This window comes from Protopterus annectens, chromosome 3.part1 (assembly GCF_019279795.1).
Source record: "Protopterus annectens isolate FY-2018-M chromosome 3.part1, PAN1.0, whole genome shotgun sequence".
Lineage (NCBI taxonomy): Eukaryota > Metazoa > Chordata > Ceratodontiformes > Protopteridae > Protopterus > Protopterus annectens.
This window is the reverse complement of record NC_056732.1, coordinates 1,357,390,087-1,357,407,512: the sequence shown is the minus strand read 5'-3', so window position 1 is coordinate 1,357,407,512 and position 17,426 is coordinate 1,357,390,087. Positions and strand designations below refer to the sequence as shown.

General features: G+C 40.3%; 1 protein-coding gene across 1 annotated transcript in view; it reads left to right on the top strand.

Annotated features, from left to right (window-relative positions):
* LOC122797773 (microtubule-actin cross-linking factor 1-like) overlaps positions 1 to 17,426 on the top strand; it is an 899,011-nt gene that overhangs the window by 338,562 nt on the left and 543,023 nt on the right. The window contains exon 13 of the mRNA XM_044066295.1: positions 16,189 to 16,415. Coding sequence (XP_043922230.1) covers positions 16,189 to 16,415 — 227 coding nt within the window. The remainder of the gene's footprint in view (positions 1 to 16,188; positions 16,416 to 17,426) is intronic.

Sequence of the window (17,426 nt, the reverse complement as noted above, 5' to 3'; positions counted from 1 at the left end):
CAAAAGCCTATAAGACAATGAATAGAAGGATAGAGGTTCTCTTGATAGTCCAGGGACTTTAGACCTGTATTCATTTTGGTTAAGAGCCTTTGGGGCATTTCTAATTGTTTGCTATCTTTAGTGAGATAAATGCCAAACAGAATATTTTACTCAGTAATTTGTTTGATCAATTTTGAGTACAAGGGAATGATTTCCTCTTTAGACTTTGAAGATATTTATTTTATTTATTTACTAGTATTTGATTTCTGCGAAATTCCAAATAGGCAAATGGGCAAATCCCATTTTCAGTGAAGGCCTGGGAGGAAAGCTCTACATTAGAAATTTTATCACAGGCAATTAGTAGGAGCTAACAATAAAATATATTACAAAACACTGAGCTATACTCATCTCAACAGCTGATCACCATGTTAAACATACATACAGTATTTACAGCATGCTAAAGTCACACATATCTAAAGAACATTCAACACAATTTTACACATTATGTATAGCTCATGTACAAAGTCACAGTGAACTTTTAGTATGCAGACAGCAGATGAGGAATATGCAAGTTTTATTCAACCAGTTATTCACCTGAAACATGTAAATAGGTAAGAAAGTTTGTGGATTTTATCATGCTTACTTGCTTTGGTTGCATAAGGAGTGGACTTAGTAATGCTGCTGGTACAAGGGCAAAATTATTTTGTAGATATGCATGATTCTATTGGGATTTTAAAGTATGTATGGAAAAGGATTACAGTAAGAAGGGACTTAGTAATGAGAGTGCTACAAGTGCAGGACCATTTTGTTGACAGTTCTATTTTCAGGGTGGTCTTAAATAGTAAATGAGAGGAAATATTTCTGATGTTTGTTGGGAGAAAGTTCCACAGTTTAGCAATGTATTCAGGGTATATCAGCAGTCACCATTTATGACTTTTACATTTTTGAGTAAGCACTAAGCGTTGGTTCAGTGATCACAGTTTTTTGTGAGGCAAGTATCAGTTTAATACCTGATTGTTGAAAGAGCACCTGTATGGGCTATATACAGAGAATCTAGTGGGCAGTCTTAATGCAAATGTGTGCTAACAGATCCTAGTTCAATTATTTTCTAACAGATCTTAATGTGAGTATGTGCTAACAGATCTTAATATGAGTGAGTTCTAACAGATCTTAATGGGAGTGAGTTCTAACAGATCTTAATGTGAGTGTGTGCTAACAGATCTTTATGTAAGTGTGTGCTGACAAATCTTGGTGTGAGTATGCATGAACAGATATTAATGTGAGTGTAAGCTAACATATCTTAATGTAAGTGTGTGCTAACAGATCTTAACGTGAGTGTGGGCTAACAGATCTTAATGTGAGTATGTGCTCACAGGTCTTAATGTGAGCATGTGCTAACAGATCTTAACATGAGTGTGTGCTAACAGATGTTAATGTGAGTGTAGGCTAGCAGATCTTAATGTGATTGTGTTCTAACAGATCTTAATGTGTGTGCTAACAGGTCTTAATGTGAGTGTCGGCTAACATATATTAATGTGTGTGCTAAAAGGTCTTAATGTGAGTGTAGACCAACAGATATTAATGTGATTGCATTCTAACAGATCTTAATGTGTGTGTGGGCTAACAGATTAGGTAGTTCCAAACAGTTAAGGGACTGAAGGGTAAGACAGTGATGCATTGGGTTAATGTGGTTACTTGTAGACTTTATAATCTTGCTATAGGATTGCTTTTGTTTGGCTAGCTGAGAGAGCTGTAAGTTTTTCAAAGCTAATGAGACATACAGGAGACTAGGGAATAGATGAGTTTGAGCTATGGTCTTGTGTGCCTGGTCTAATGCAAAATTTGACTTTACAAAGAAGTCCAAGTTTATGGTTGATTTTTTGAACAGCCTGTTGGATGTGCTGATTGAATCTTAATCTGTGGTCAGTTATTACAGTATACCCAGTACTTGTGTTTTCTACTAGCTCAATCCTAATATTATCAACTGATAATATTTTTAAGTTGTAGAAGCACACCTCTCAACCTCTAGATCATGAAATCTGGACAAAGCCATAAACAATGGAGGGGGGGGCAAATACCCAAAAATAGGGACAATAGAGCTTTGGCCAGCTAACATCTACCTGAAATCAGCTGGATGAATAAGTGAATTTAAGTACACTTTTATCTGCTCTTTTGCATATAGTACTGTATTTAATTTATTTATTTGTGTTTTTCACTGAATATTAACTCAACTGAAGTTGTGGCTGTCTCTCTATAGAGTACTTTTTAGAAATTCTGTGTAGCCATTGATAGCAGTGGGGGGTAGTTTCAGCTCATTACTGACATCCTGTCTTGCCTTATATAAGTGGTACATTTTGAGTTATCTCTGCTTAATATCAGAGCTTTGGCTGGCTAACATCTACCTGAAATCAGCTGGACATATAAGTGAATTTAAGTGCACTTTTATCTGCTCTTTTGCATATAGTACGGTATTTAATTTATTTATTTGTGTTTTTCACTGAATATTAACTCAACTGAAGTTGTGGCTGTCTCTCTACAGAGTACTTTTAGAATTTCTGTGTAGCCATTGATAGCAGTGGGGGTAGTTTCAGCTCATCACTGACATCCTGTCTTGTCTTATATAAGTGGTACATTTTGAGTTATCTCTGCTTAATATCAGAGCTTTGGCCGGCTAACATCTACCTGACATCAGCTGGACATATAAGTGAATTTAAGTGCACTTTTATCTGCTCTTTTGCATATAGTTGTTGTTGTTGTTTGTCTTTCAGCTTTTCCAGGTAAGGGGTCGCCACAGCGGAACTCCAGTCCGCTAATGATTGGCAGTAGATTTTTACGAAACGCCGAGGTGCCAGCTCGACACCCAACCTTCAACGAAGGCTCGCCCATTTACGCACGCATGTCTTTCGAATGCTACACAACCGCGGGGAGGACATGCAGACTCCACACAGAAGGTACTCCCAAGCTCAGCCGAGAATCGAAAGGGAGAACCTCTTGCTGCGAGGTAACAACGCTACTGCCGTACCACCGCGGCAAGTTTGCTCTTTTACATATAGTACTGTATTTAATTTATTTATTTGTGCTTTTCACTGAATATTAACTCAACTGAAGTTGTGGCTGTCTCTCTACAGAGTACTTTTTAGAATTTCTGTGTAGTCATTGATAGCAGTGGGGGTAGTTTCAGCTCATCACTGACATCCTGTCTTGCCTTATATAAGTGGTACATTTTGAGTTATCTCTGCTTAATATCAGAGCTTTGGCCGGCTAACATCTACATGAAATCAGCTGGACGTATAAGTGAATTTAAGTACACTTGTATCTGCTCTTTTGCATATAGTACTGTATTTAATTTATTTATTTGTGTTTTCACTGAATATTAACTCAACTGAAGTTATGGCTGTCTCTCTACAGAGTACTTTTTAGAATTTCTGTGTAGCCATTGATAGCAGTGGGGATAGTTTCAGCTCATCACTGACATCCTGTCTTGCCTTCTATAAGTGGTACATTTTCAGTTATCTCTGCTTAATATCAGAGCTTTGGCCAGCTAACATCTACCTGAAATCAGCTGGACGTATAAGTAAATTTAAGTACACTTTTATCTGCTCTTTTGCATATAGTACTGTATTTAATTTATTTATTTGTGTTTTTCACTGAATATTAACTCAACTGAAGTTGTGGCTGTCTCTCCACAGTTAGTTCCCCATCCAACTTCTTTGTTCTTATTTTGGTATTAATGTTGGTGGCTTTGAAATTGCCCGCCCCTCTTGTAGATTTGTATTTGGATACTCCTTCTAGGCCTATCTCATTTGCTCAGTCAACTGAGTGCAGTGAGATCATATTCTGATTTCGGGCACTCCTACTGTGTACAGAGAGAGCATTCAGAAAGGACAACCCCTGTAGCCTCTTAATCCTGCTCTGTTCCTTCCCTCAAAAAAAAAAAAAAAAAATATATATATATATATATATATATATATATATATATATATATATATATATCTTATTCATCTGCTCTTACTGTAACTGTCTTAGTTGCTCTTCTGTGTGCTGTTATCTGTTCAGTCACTCTTACTCTGCACTTATTACTGCTTGTTAGTAGCCTAATTTACTGCCTTCTGCACTTGTTTTTAGTCATTTGTTAATTTAATTGCATTTATTTGAACTGTATTTGCCGTAGTGTTGCTACACGCTTGGTTGTGCTGGCTTGCACTACAATTTGAATTGTATTTACTGCTGTTTTAGCTGCTTTTCTGTAACAAAAAAAAATCTAAGCTTGTTTCCTGCCTTTCCTGTAACTAGTCAAGTACAGATACAGACTGCCAGGACAACTGTTGGTAAAGCTTCTGCCCCCCTGGCATTTCTGTGTTAGAGGGAAGCTTCTAGGCTATCAGGGAGAGTGGTAAGCACTAGGTAACCTATCTACCACAGGAGGAGTGGTTTCTGGCCCAGAAATTATAGTTTATTAGCCATTTGGGAAGCTTTTCCATCTCTTTCAACCTCTGATTTAAAAGCCTGTGTTTGAGCTTGTTTCCTGTCTTTCCTGTCACTAGTCTAGTCCAGGTACAGAATTGCTGTATCCAGGACTCTTTGTAAGCTTCTGAGCCCTCCAAGCCTTTCCGTGTTGGAGGGAAGCCTTCTAGCTTATCAGTGGGAGTGGTAAGCATCAGGTAGCCTATCTACCACAAGAGGATTGGTTCCTGGCCCAGAAATTGTAGCTATTGGCTGTTTGAGCAGTTTTTTTTCCATCTCTTTCAACTTTCTGGTTTGAAAGCCGCACTTGTGCCTGTTTCCCGCCTTTCCTATAACTAGCCTAGTCCGCGGTTACAGAGTTGCTGTATCCAGGATTGTTAGTAAGCTTCTGAGCCCCCAAGCCTTTCTGTGTTGGAAGAAAGCCTTCTAGCTTATCAGTGGGAGTGGTAAGCACTAGGTAGCTTATCCTCCATAGGAAGAGTGAGTTTTAGCCCAGAAATTGTAGTTTATTTGGCCGTTTGGACAGTTTTCCATCTCTTTCAACTTGCTGGCTTAAAAGCCTACATTTGTACTTGTTCCCCACCTTTCCTGTAACTAGTCTAGTCCAGGTACAGAGTTGCTGTATTCTAGGACTCTTTGTAAGCTTCTGAGCCCCCCAAGCCTTCCTGTGTTGGAGAGAAGCCTTCTAGCTTTTCAGTGGGAGTGGTAAGCATTAGGTAGCCTAGCTACCACAGGAGGAGTGGTTCCTGGCCCAGAAATTGTAGCTATTGGCCATTTGGGCAGTTTTTTTTTCATCTCTTTCAATGTTCTGGTTTAAAAGCCACACTTGCACTTGTTTCCACCTTTCCTGTAACTAGCCTAGTCCAGATACAGAGTTGCTGTAGCCAGGACTGTTAGTATGCTTCTGAGCCCTGCAAGCCTTTCTGTGTTCAGGAAAGGCTTCTAGCTTATCAGTGGGAGTGGTAAGCACTAGGTAGCCTGTCTACCATGAGAGGAGAGGTTCTTGGCCCAGAAAATGTAGTTTATTGACCATTTGGACAGTTTGTCCGTCTCTTTCAACTTTCTGGTTTAAAAGACCACATCTGCGCTTGTTTCCCATCTTTCCTGTAACTAACCTACTGGGTAGCACTAGAAAGCCTTAAACTGATACAAGCCTTCTAGCTTAGGAGAGAGACTTTGGAGTGATTAAGTATCAGTTTTCTGTACTTTCTTGCTGTACTTAACTGTTTTCTGCCTAAACGCAGATTTTCCAGCGTTTATTGTGATTTAGAAGCTTGTTTTTTTGACATATTGTACTTATTTGACGGCCTGCACTTTTAAAAAGTTGTTTTTTGTTTAAATAATTTGTTTAACTGTTGTAGGCTACACACTAAAGTGTGATAGCCTTTTCTGATCGTCTGTAGTCATTTAAAGCTGTTTTAAGTGTATTTTTTACTGTTTTTGCCTTATCTTTTCAAAAAAAAAAAAAAAATTCCTTGTTTCCCACCTTTCTAAGCTAGTATAGTCCAATTTTCAGGCTAGTGCTGAATTCAGGGCTGTGATACTAGTTTCTGAGTTGCCCATACCTTACTTGGATAGAAGGAAGTTTCTCTGTTCACCTGTGAGAGAGTGGAGCTTTGAGCAACCTGTCTGTCCCTGGAGGAGTGTTTCCAGCCCAGAGGTTAGTAGTTTATTGGCCATTTTGGGCTAATTTCTATCTCTTTCATTTCCCTACTATAAAAACAGCATTTGCACGGTTTTGCGCACCGGGCAGTGCCGGTTAGCTACGGTTAAATTATTCCTGGCTCCACTAAGTCTCCTCTTCAGTTTTTCCCTTGAAACTAGTCTAACTCTCAACCTAAGCACTCAAAAAGCATCTTACCGCCCAGCACTGGCTCAGACCTAATAGCAAGCACTAATATACCCTGACATTGATTGCCCAGCAGGGCAAGGCTCTTTATTCACCCCTCACCAACCGAGTGATTAAGCAGCTCACCCTACTATTCAGGCACGACCAAAGGGCAACTTCAGGTGCACTCTCCAGTCCAGCTGGTGAATTTGGGTTTCCTGAGGCAATGTTACAACTGCCTCATGTACACAGACAACCCTCTCTTCCTACCACAAAACACTAACATATGTGAGAGATGCAATTATACAGCCAAACTGGAAGCTAAACTGTCTCCACCCAAGACTGGAACAAACAGTCAAGAGGAAAAGGTTAACACTTGCACCACAACTCCAGCTGCACACAGACCTACTAAAACAGCAATGGCAAAAAATACACATAAATACACAAAATCATACTCAGTGGCTCTAAATAACAACCTGAAAAAGCATCAGAATCCTCCAAAGCAAACACGCAAACAGTCTGCACTTCCCGTCACAAACCAGACAACACATAAAACACAAAATCAGTGTGCCACACAATCACAGCCCTTAAGGTGAAATAACATACCTAATAAGCTAGTAATAGGTGACTCTATAGTCAGGCACACTGACGTCCAACTCACTAGGCTGGACAAGCAGAAGGTTACTGTTAGCTGCCTGTCATGACTCAGAATCCGCCACATAACACAAGCACTCAGGTCACTCCAGAACAAGTACAAATATGACTCTGTCATTGTTCATCTTGGTGTGAATGACCTGAGATGTACCTCCCTGGACTACATGAAAAGAGACATGGAAGAGTTCTCTGATCATGTAGCCCAGGCTGGTATGACCCTGACCCTGAGTAACATCCTGATCTAACCAAGAATGATACCTCAGTATAAAGAAAAAATGATAAATTTCAACAATTGGCTAAGCTTCTGGTGTCATTCAAAGGGGATCCAAGCAGCTCGCCCTACTATTCAGGCACGACCAAAGGGCAACTTCAGGTGCATGATCCAGTCCAGCTGGTGAATTTGGGTATCCTGAGGCAATGTTACAACTGCCTCATGTACACAGACAACCCTCTCCTCCTACCACAAAACACTAACATATGTGAGAGATGCAATTATACAGCCAAACTGGAAGCTAAACTGTCTCCACCCAAGACTGGAACAAACAGTCAAGAGGAGAAGGTTAACACTTGCACCACAACTCCAGCCGCACACAGACCTACTAAAACAGCAATGGCAAAAAATACACATAAATACACAAAATCATACTCAGTGGCTCTAAATAACAACCTGAAAAAGCATCAGAGTCCTCCAAAGCAAACACCCAAACAATCTGCACTTCCCGTCACAAACCAGACAACACATAAAACACAAAATCAGTGTGCCGCACAATCACAGCCCTTAAGGTGAAATAACATACCTAATACGCTAGTAATAGGTGACTCTATAGTCAGGCACAATGACTTCCCACTCACTAGGCTGGACAAGCAGAAGGTTACTGTTAGCTGCCTGTCATGAGCCAGAATCCACCACATAACACAAGCACTTAGGTCACTCCAGAACAAGTAAAATATGACTCTGTCATTGTTCATCTTGGTGTGAATGACCTGATATGTACCTCCCTGGACTACATGAAAAGAGACATGGAAGAGCTCTCTGATCATGTAGCCCAGGCTGGTATGACCCTGACCCTGAGTAACATCCTGCCCTCACCAAGAATGATACCTCAGTATAAAGAAAAATTGATAAATTTCAGCAATTGGCTAAGCTTCTGGTGTCATTCAAAGGGGATCCAGTGTCTGTCAGCCTGGAATGACTTGCTCGACAAGCCGCGTTGCTTCGCAAGTGACGGCTTGCACCTGTCACCCCTAGGCTTTTGAATACTGGCCAAGGCTCTTGCTGCCCCCATAGTGCCTTTTTTAGGCAAGGCTCAAAGGTCAAACCCACCTCCGTAAACAGCACAATTAACAGAAAACTGAGGGTTATGCTACTCAACGCCAGGAGTTTAAAATCTCAAAATGCACGCGCTCGAAGCACTCCTCAGTATGGAGAATGTCGACATCTGTGCAGTAACTGAAACCTGGTTCAAGGTGCTAGAGTGCACCCCAGCACTACCGGGCTACAACTCATACCACACTTTTCGGCCACAGAACACAGACTGAAATACAAAAGGAGGGGATGTATCCATATTCATCAAGGATACCTACACCTCCAGGTTAGTGGTGCATCATGATACCTCTGAGATCATCCATGTGCAACTAACATTGGGCAAATCTGCAATGCAAATTGTGGGCTGCTACAGATCACCCTCCATGACCCAGGACCACCACTCCACCTTTCCGGAGACACTGGAAAACATGAAGGTCCTACCAAACACCCTGATATTGGGCGATTTCAATTACCCTACCATTCACTGGGAAAACTACTTGAGTACAAATTCCCAGGCCCAGCGCTTCCTGGAATTCATCAACTCCCATGCCCTGGATCAGCTGGTAAACTCCCCTACCAGAGGTCAAAACATATTGGACCTGGTCATCACCAGCATGGGTGACAGGTGTTCCACACTGGAGGTCAACCTGTCACTGGTTAAATCAGACCATAAACTAATCACTCTGGATGCCCACACCTCACCACCACCCCCAACTAAGGAAACCATAGTAAAAAACTTTTCCAAAGCAAACTTCACCTTACTTAAGACAGAGGTGGTAAGTTTCACAACCCCCATGCTAAAGGATAACGCTGCCCAAGATGCAGAAACCTTTACAAATGCACTCTATGAGCACCTACAAGGATGCATGGATCATGCCATCCCTAGTAAAACCAAGACTTACTCCTCTAAGAGAAGGAAACCAGTTTGATGGACCCCTGCAATAAACAGGCTATACAATAGAAGGAGGAAACTAGTTCAGAAAAAAAAGCAAATCCTAAGAAGGAAAGACATCCCTGATCAGTATCAGTAAGAAACTGAGGTCCCTCATGAAATCATCCAAGGCTAACTTCAAAAGAAAAATAGCCAAGGATTCAAAAGATAACCACAAAGCCTTCTTTAGCTATGTTAAGAATCTAAGTGGCAACTCGCAGATATGCACTGAACTAGTGCAAAATAGCACAAAATATACTGAACCTACTGATATTGCCAACATCCTGGCAGATAGATTCAGTGCAAACTTCACCCTCCCTCACCTCCAAAAGGGTCCACAACAATACCGGAAAAGTGTAGTGTCCCACAAATCACAGACACACAGGTGAAAACAGCCCTTTCAAAAGCCAAAAACACAGCATCAGTGGGACCAGATGGTGTCCCAGGCTGCATCTTGCATGAACTATAGAATGAACTAACCCCCCACCTAAACACACTGTTCAACCTCAGCCTCTCCACAGGCTACGTGCCCATAGAATGGCACACAGCAATGGTTATTCCTTTCCACAAAGGAGGGGCCATAACTGACCCTGATAACTATCGCCCCATAAGCCTGACTAGCCTGATCTGCAAGGCTATGGAGCTCATCATCATGGAACTCATTAACAAAGACATTGGGAACCTCCAAACACTTGACCTGACCCAGTTCAGCTTTGTTAAGGGCAGATCATGTCTACTAAACCTGGTGGACTTCTTTGAGACAGTCACCAATGCCATAGACAAGAGAAAGGTGGTTCACACTGCCTACCTTGACCTCGCCAAGGCTTTCAACACCCCCCCCCACACACACACACACACACTCGGGTATTACAGAAAAACTCACCAGCCTGAACATAACCCCCTACATCACGATATGGGTTGCCAACTGGCTTACAGACAGAACTCACACAGTAAGAATAGCGGGCTCCAGGTCCTACTCTAAACCAGTCACAAGTGGTGTCCCACAAGGCTCAGTCCTGGGACCCCTACTGTTCGGCATATACTTCTCAGACATACAGGAAAATACAGGAGGACTATGGCTAACCAAGTTCACTGATGACTGCAAACTGGGAGCCATAACTGACTGTCTGGCTGACACAGACATCCTCCAAAAGGGCCTTACTGAGACAGACACCTGGTGTCAAAGTCATGGCCTCAAGCTAAATGCCAAAAAATGCATAGTCATCTTGTTTGGGAAAAATAAAACACCCACGAATTACCACATAGGTGGCAAGCCCCCTTAATACAGAAGAGGTAATAAGAGATCTGGGGACCCAGGTAGATAGTAATCTCTCCTTTGACAATCATATTGCCAAAGTAGTTAGGAAATCCTTCTATGTGGCCCATCTAATTACTAAAGGGTTCACATCTAGAAATAAAGAGGTTATAGTGCCCCTCTACTCGTCACTCATTAGACCCATCATAGAGTACAATGCCCCATTTGGGATATACCTCACAAGACACTTCCAACAGCTGGGAAGACCACAAAAGTACCTCACCAAGAGGATTACTGGTCTCAAACATATGCCCTATGCAGCCTGACTGAAAAACTCCAGCTGTACTCAGTTGCATATCGCTTACTCAGAGGTGATCTCTGTCTGACTTACAAAGCCATGTCCAACTCAAAATTGATGGACATGCTCCACCTAAAGAAATCCAAGTCACTGCAAACCACATTGTCTAGTTAGCTAAACCTCGCCACAACAATAAATAGAACATGCTGGAGGGATAGATTCCTGTCACAGAGACTCCCCATGCTTTGGAACAAAATTCCAAATTACATCAGGCAGAGCCCCTCACTAACACTCTTCAAGAGAAACCTTGACGAATGGATGGGAAACAGAAAATACACCCCTGAGATCACTTAATTGGCTCTGCTTGACAGAGGATCAGTTAATTAATCAATAGGGTGGCAAAAGCCGACACATTCTGGCTAGGCTTATAAATGCCCTCGGGCAGATAGCCTAGTACCTACCTATGAACCTATGAACAAACTTAGAAAGTTGATAGAATAACAGGTTTTGCATTAGCGTGAATATTCTGATGGATATGAAGTCTGAAACTCAAATGTCTGTCATTATTTTCCATCTTCACTCTTTAACGACTTGCCAATAATTTGCTAGAAAACCATACTTTTACGTAAAACAGGCCAAAAATATGAGGCAAACATCTGGACATTCTGTGAAAATCTGTACAGTTGAGAGGTATGTGCAGAAGTTTAATTGCTGGGTTGGAAATGAAAATAGCATTAGCTTAGTTTTCTTTAGATTTATGAGCAGTTTAGATTGCTGAAGCATTCTTCAGATTTTGTAAAGGACTGCTGTAGGTTGTCTTTGAGCTGTTTGAGTTGTAGGTCATCTTGGATCTTTTGCAGTTAGCTGTGTTAAATAACATATTTTTGACAGACATTGTCACATGATGGTAAAAGAGAGGGAATTATCAACCCAAGATCCTAGGTCCCTGACTATTTGCTCATTTTGAAATGTTGTGTTGTCTACATAGTATGATAAGGCGAGAGAAGGTATTGTATTATCTGCAAAAATGACATTACTACACTTTCTAGAGCCCATTTTTGGTACACAATGAGTTTTCTATGGAAAGTTCATACAGGAGAGTTTTGGAGTCAGAGTGACTTAACAACAACTCACAGTTTGTAGTCATTTGCATACTTTGTTAGTTATAGGTCTCATCTCTTTGCTTGAAGATCTGAGAAGTAAAAGAAAAAAGGAGAGGTCCCAGCATCAGACTCTGAGGAACACCACTGGTCACTTTCATATGTTTTGATAAGGCTCCTGCAACTCACAGTATGTGGATACTATCTTTTAGCCAGTTTGCTATCAGTCTTACAAAATATAGGCTGACTTTTAATGCTTTTAGGTTTTGTATTATGGCAGCCACGGTGGTGCAGCGATTAGCATTGCTGCCTTACAGCAAGAGGTTCTCTGGTTTGATTCTCGGCTGGAGTGCCTTTTGTGCAGAGTCTGCATGTCCTCCATGTGGTCGCATGGGTTTTCTACGGGTACACCGGTTTCCTCCCACATCCCAAAGACATGCTGCAGGTGGATTGGACACTCCAAATTGGCCCTAGGTGTGAGTGTGTGCATGCGTGTGCCTTCTGTGGAAGGTTGGGTGCCAGGCTGGCACCTTGGCACCGTAAAACTCCACTGCCAATCATGAGCGGACGGGTGATTCGCTGTGGCGACCCCTAACCGGGAAAAGCCGAAAAAAGAAGAATATTACAGCAGCATGGGGAACAGTGAAGATATGTCATGTGTATCTCAGATCTACATTGAAACATCGAGTCCCAGATAACCAAACAACATTTTCCCAAAACGAAAATCGTGAAAACTGACATAATCGAACAGCAGCGTTTTCCCAGGGTAAGTAAACACTTGCACATACTGACATGAAACATAAACCAATGTAAGTAAATCCACCTAGGTGGGGGGCCTACACCACCCACAACCCTCAGTGCGGGGGGCTGCACCCCCCATACCTCCTTAAGTATATATACCAACTCCGGGATCACACTACAGTGGAGAAAACGGCATGTTCAGCAAGTATTTACTTACCCAGGGAAAACTTCGCTGCTCAGGTATTTCAGTTTTTGTGATTTTTGTCTTAGGAAAATGACATTCAGTTATATGGGTGTCAATGTTTCAGAGTAGATCTATGTACCACATGCCCACTGTCTAGGGACTATGTTGCCATTTAGAAGAAATTAACAAGATACAGTAGATAGTTTCTACCCACTACAAAGCTAAACTGTTGGGAATCAGGTCAAATAAGTTTCTTAATATCGCAATAAATGGGGTCAGTTGTAATACACTCCATAGCTTTGCAGGTGAAGCTTGCAAGACAGAACTAAGGCAGTTATGTGCAACAGCAAATACAGGGATCTGCCATTTCCATTCCCTGTGCTAATCATGGCTTTTGAAAACCCACGAGTGGGGACCTGTGGAAAAAAACACAGAACTTAAAGAAAGAAACTGCAGCAACAGTATCAATGATGTGTGTGTGTGGGGGTGCGTTTGTGTAGATATTATTTAATACATACAGTGCATACAATGTATGTAAAATATTGTCTCCAACAACAATTACATGTCCTATACCATCTCTGAAACATTAGGCCAAGGAACTATTTTACATAAATACATAAATGTGTATATACTAATAAGAAACCAAATGCAAAATAATTTTACAGATTGCTCATTTTAATTCCAATAATGCCCAGCAAGGTGTTATAGGTAAATAATGGACTTCTAGGGGTGGGAGGCCCTCTACCTGCAGTTTTGCAGCCTGCAGGTTCCCATGGACCATCCACTATTTCCTTGCATCACCTACGCTACAGGGCATTATTGCTTGCTTTTTCTGAAGACCGGTTGATGATCTGAGACATCTGTCTACAGGTATGATCTTGGCATAGGTGTAGTGATACATTATCCAGTAATGAATGCAATATATTTATGTCCTTGATTTTAAGCAAATACTCAATATAGTGTTAACTCTTCTTATCTGAACTTGTTTTTTCAACTGTAGTACATCTTGATACTTAACTTGTTAAAAAAATTATATTTAAAAAGGAAAAAAGTCTATGATATGTCTGAACATTGTTCATATTAAGTCACACATGTGAGGAAATGGCACAGAGCCCTACTTACCTCTATGGTCAGCTACTCATTCTGCACACTGTGAATCAGGCCTTTAACATATTGGATGCATGCCCATCACAAAAATCACATATCCTCCCACTGGAATAATAATATACCTGGTGTGTTGAGCCACAAGTGGGGATGAATAAGCTGAATTCATCATTTCTAGCCAATAATCAATGTGTTTCCTCTGGGAAACTCTCCTGTTACACAGGATGATGCAATTCAGAGTTAGGTTAAATAATATGTGTAGTGCACAGCCCACAGTTTGATAGGGGATGAAGACCTCCAAAATAAAATATGAATTTTATATCATTTTAAGTCCATAGAGTGCCATTTTAGCTAATGGCTATGTTGATATGACAATTGATGAATGGATTTTTGGAACATGATAGAATGTGCTATGATACTCAAATAATAACTAATGTATATTTTTATATGTTCTTCACACTTTTTAACACATTGCAAGATGACTTGGCCAGTGTGCCTAATACATCCTGGTAAAAATAATGCATGTAACATTTATAAATCAAAGCGTATGGAATGAAATAAAGTAAAAATAAGAAACAGACAATTGTTACAAAAGCAGATAACTTGAAATCTGACAGAATATGGACATGTATTAAGAAAAAGAGAAACTTGTAAACAGACTTGTACAAAGTCGAAAGAATAAAATGAATGTTCCTTTATAGTTACCTTAACCTATGAAGCCATATTTCCAGTACTGTGTCCAGTTCTGGAGACCACATTTACTTACAAGAAGAACAGAGACATAGCTAATTGATATATGTCTCACATAATATTATATATGAGGAAATACTGAAAGACTAAATATTTTTCGATGGAGAAGAGAGGACAGTAAATGACATGACTGCAACATATAAATATTTCAGTAGTCTTATAAGGTATAAGGGAAACTGTGGGAATAGTATACTTAAAATAGAAAATTTAAAGGCATAAACTAGAGTACACTGGGAGATATTTTAGGACAAACCTCTGCATGATGGTTGCTTTGAATAAATTACTGAACATATGGTATCTAACCAGTTACATGAGCTTAATGTGAAGTTAGTTTAATGTCAGATAGGTCATACATGAACAACTTTATCTTGATCATGGTATGAGGCTGACAGATTGCAATTTCAAGGTCTCCACTTCCTCTTTTAGATGTTCTCTTTGATTGTATATGAATTGTGCTTGTATCAAATAAAAATAACCGTAATACCCTTATTATAACTGTAGTATTGTAACATGGGGATTTGCCTGTCAGCACGCCATATCATAACAGCACATTTATTTTTTCACATTTGGCATGTAAGAAAAAACAAGCTCATTGTGGAATTTAACAGCTGCATTTCTGTGGAAGACAAAGCCCCACACATCTCCAGGCAGGGAGCCACTCCCTGTATTACCTTAGCTAACATAACCAGCAAGTTCACTGCACCTTCGGAAAAGAAGATGACCCCTGTATTGGCCACCATCAAACAGATCCCATTTTCACACTTGAACAGCATCTATGTCAGTCTCTATGCAGGGTGTGTGTGTGTGTGGGGGGGGGGGGGGGGGCATTTAAGCAAGGTTAAACAGGAGACATAAAATGAGCAATGTTGTGTTACTTCCTGTGATTATTTTTGAATAATTGCTATTTAAAACTTGTGTAAAATGAAAAACGTCATTTTGTCATTGTATCAGAAAGTTATGCTTACTACCCAAAGAATAAATCAGTTTAAATTTACTCACCTGTATTGTTGGTCATTTTTGCAACCTTGTCCTGTGAGGTGTTGATTCCAGGTCATTTTGGTAGAACAGTAAAATTTGCAGGGTTGCATGGATCTGATTTGTAGAAAAAAGAAAGAAAATGTGGCTACCACTCTATGGAAATAACTCCATCATTCATAACTAGAAGTCATGATTCTATAGCTTTCCTCAGGATATCTTCCAACTAGACAAAGAGGCCAGTGGTCCTATGTGGCCTACCATATCCGAAGAGTAAAATTACCTTAGCACTGTAGTCCTTTGCACCCTGTTTTAATCTTCAAGTACTGGATTTTAGCTGAGGTTCTTGATCTAAAACTTGAAAATCATCAATTTCTATCATCATAGAGGTTCAGTCCACTGAAGCATACCTGTTGTATTTATTCTTTATGAAGTATGTTTAGCTTTATGTTTTATTTTTAGAAATGTACATAAAATAATAATGTATCAATGGTGTGAATTCCACACTAGCATACACAGAAGGCATTATGCAACTCTGATTACATTCAAATCCTATGAGTTTGCTACTGTCAGATTCATATGACTCTGTGATATTTTATTTATTTATTTTTTTCTGCAGCCATACAAGACAAGGTGAACCAGCTGGATCAGTGTTGGGCCAAACTCTGTGATCAGTCACAGGAGAGGGAACAATGGCTCGTTCACTTGCTGAACCTTGCTGAGAGGTTCTGGCATGACCTAGCAGAGCTTGCTGTGGCTCTGACTGACACCCAGCAGATGGTCTTAGATATGGATGAGGCTGGCTCTGATCCAGAGACAATCAGACAAAGGCTGAATGCCATGCAGGTAATGTTGAACATGAAGTGCCTACAATTTGTAACCTACGTTCTGAGTGCTGTGCTACTTGCCAGAGTAGAAGCACGCAGGTATCATGGGGTTGGGGGAAGGGGAAAGCATGGAGATTTTTACTTAGCCAAAAGTTATAAAAACACTATGTTTTTTTCTAGTTAGCAGAAATATCCATCTTCAGAATGTACCACAAGAGAAATGATATCATTAAAAGTAAATACTACTAAAAGAAAAGCCATGGATGAACTGTGTTCAGGAGACACCTTAAGTTTATTAACCAACAGTAATGCTTTCTTTCTTTCAAAGAGAACTTCATCAGACACTGACATAGCCAGTTTTAAGCTCCAGTGGACTCTTCTGGGGGGTGCCTCCAAACCACAGTTTGTTTTTATTTTGATATTTTGTTATCTGTTTGTCAAACCAACAAAAGCTAGTACACCTTTATTGTGTAATTAATAAACTCGGTGGATAATAGTAGCTTATAGGATAAAGAATCCTAAGAACTAACACCTCTTCTTCACTTTTAAAATTCACAGGTGTCTCCAGTTGTAGTAACTGTGTTTTGTCAAGTAGCATGCTTCATAATTTCATTAAATGTTTTACCATTTACACAGTCCCTTGATTTAGTTAAATCTTGCTGGTGTGCACTTTCCTCAGTAACACTAACATCCTAGCTAGTGTTAGGCCCTGGTGATATACACAGCTGTAGGAGGCCCCTGGTCATCTGATCATCTGATCATCATTCACTGTGTGAGGGCTCCTTAAAAGCTGCTGGTTGAGAGACAATGAGGAGAAAAAAATAATTTATTCACAGATTACATGCTTTATCCTAAACAGGGTTGGGATATGACCCTGTTAGGAAAAAGCTAGTATATGATGAGCAAATATGAGCAAGGTAAGTGCTAGAATCTGAAAACCTAGATTGACTGATCTCTGTTCTTACCTGGAATTATATGAAAAGCAGATGTGCCCTATCTTAAATGATGATATTGTCTTTGGCAGGACACA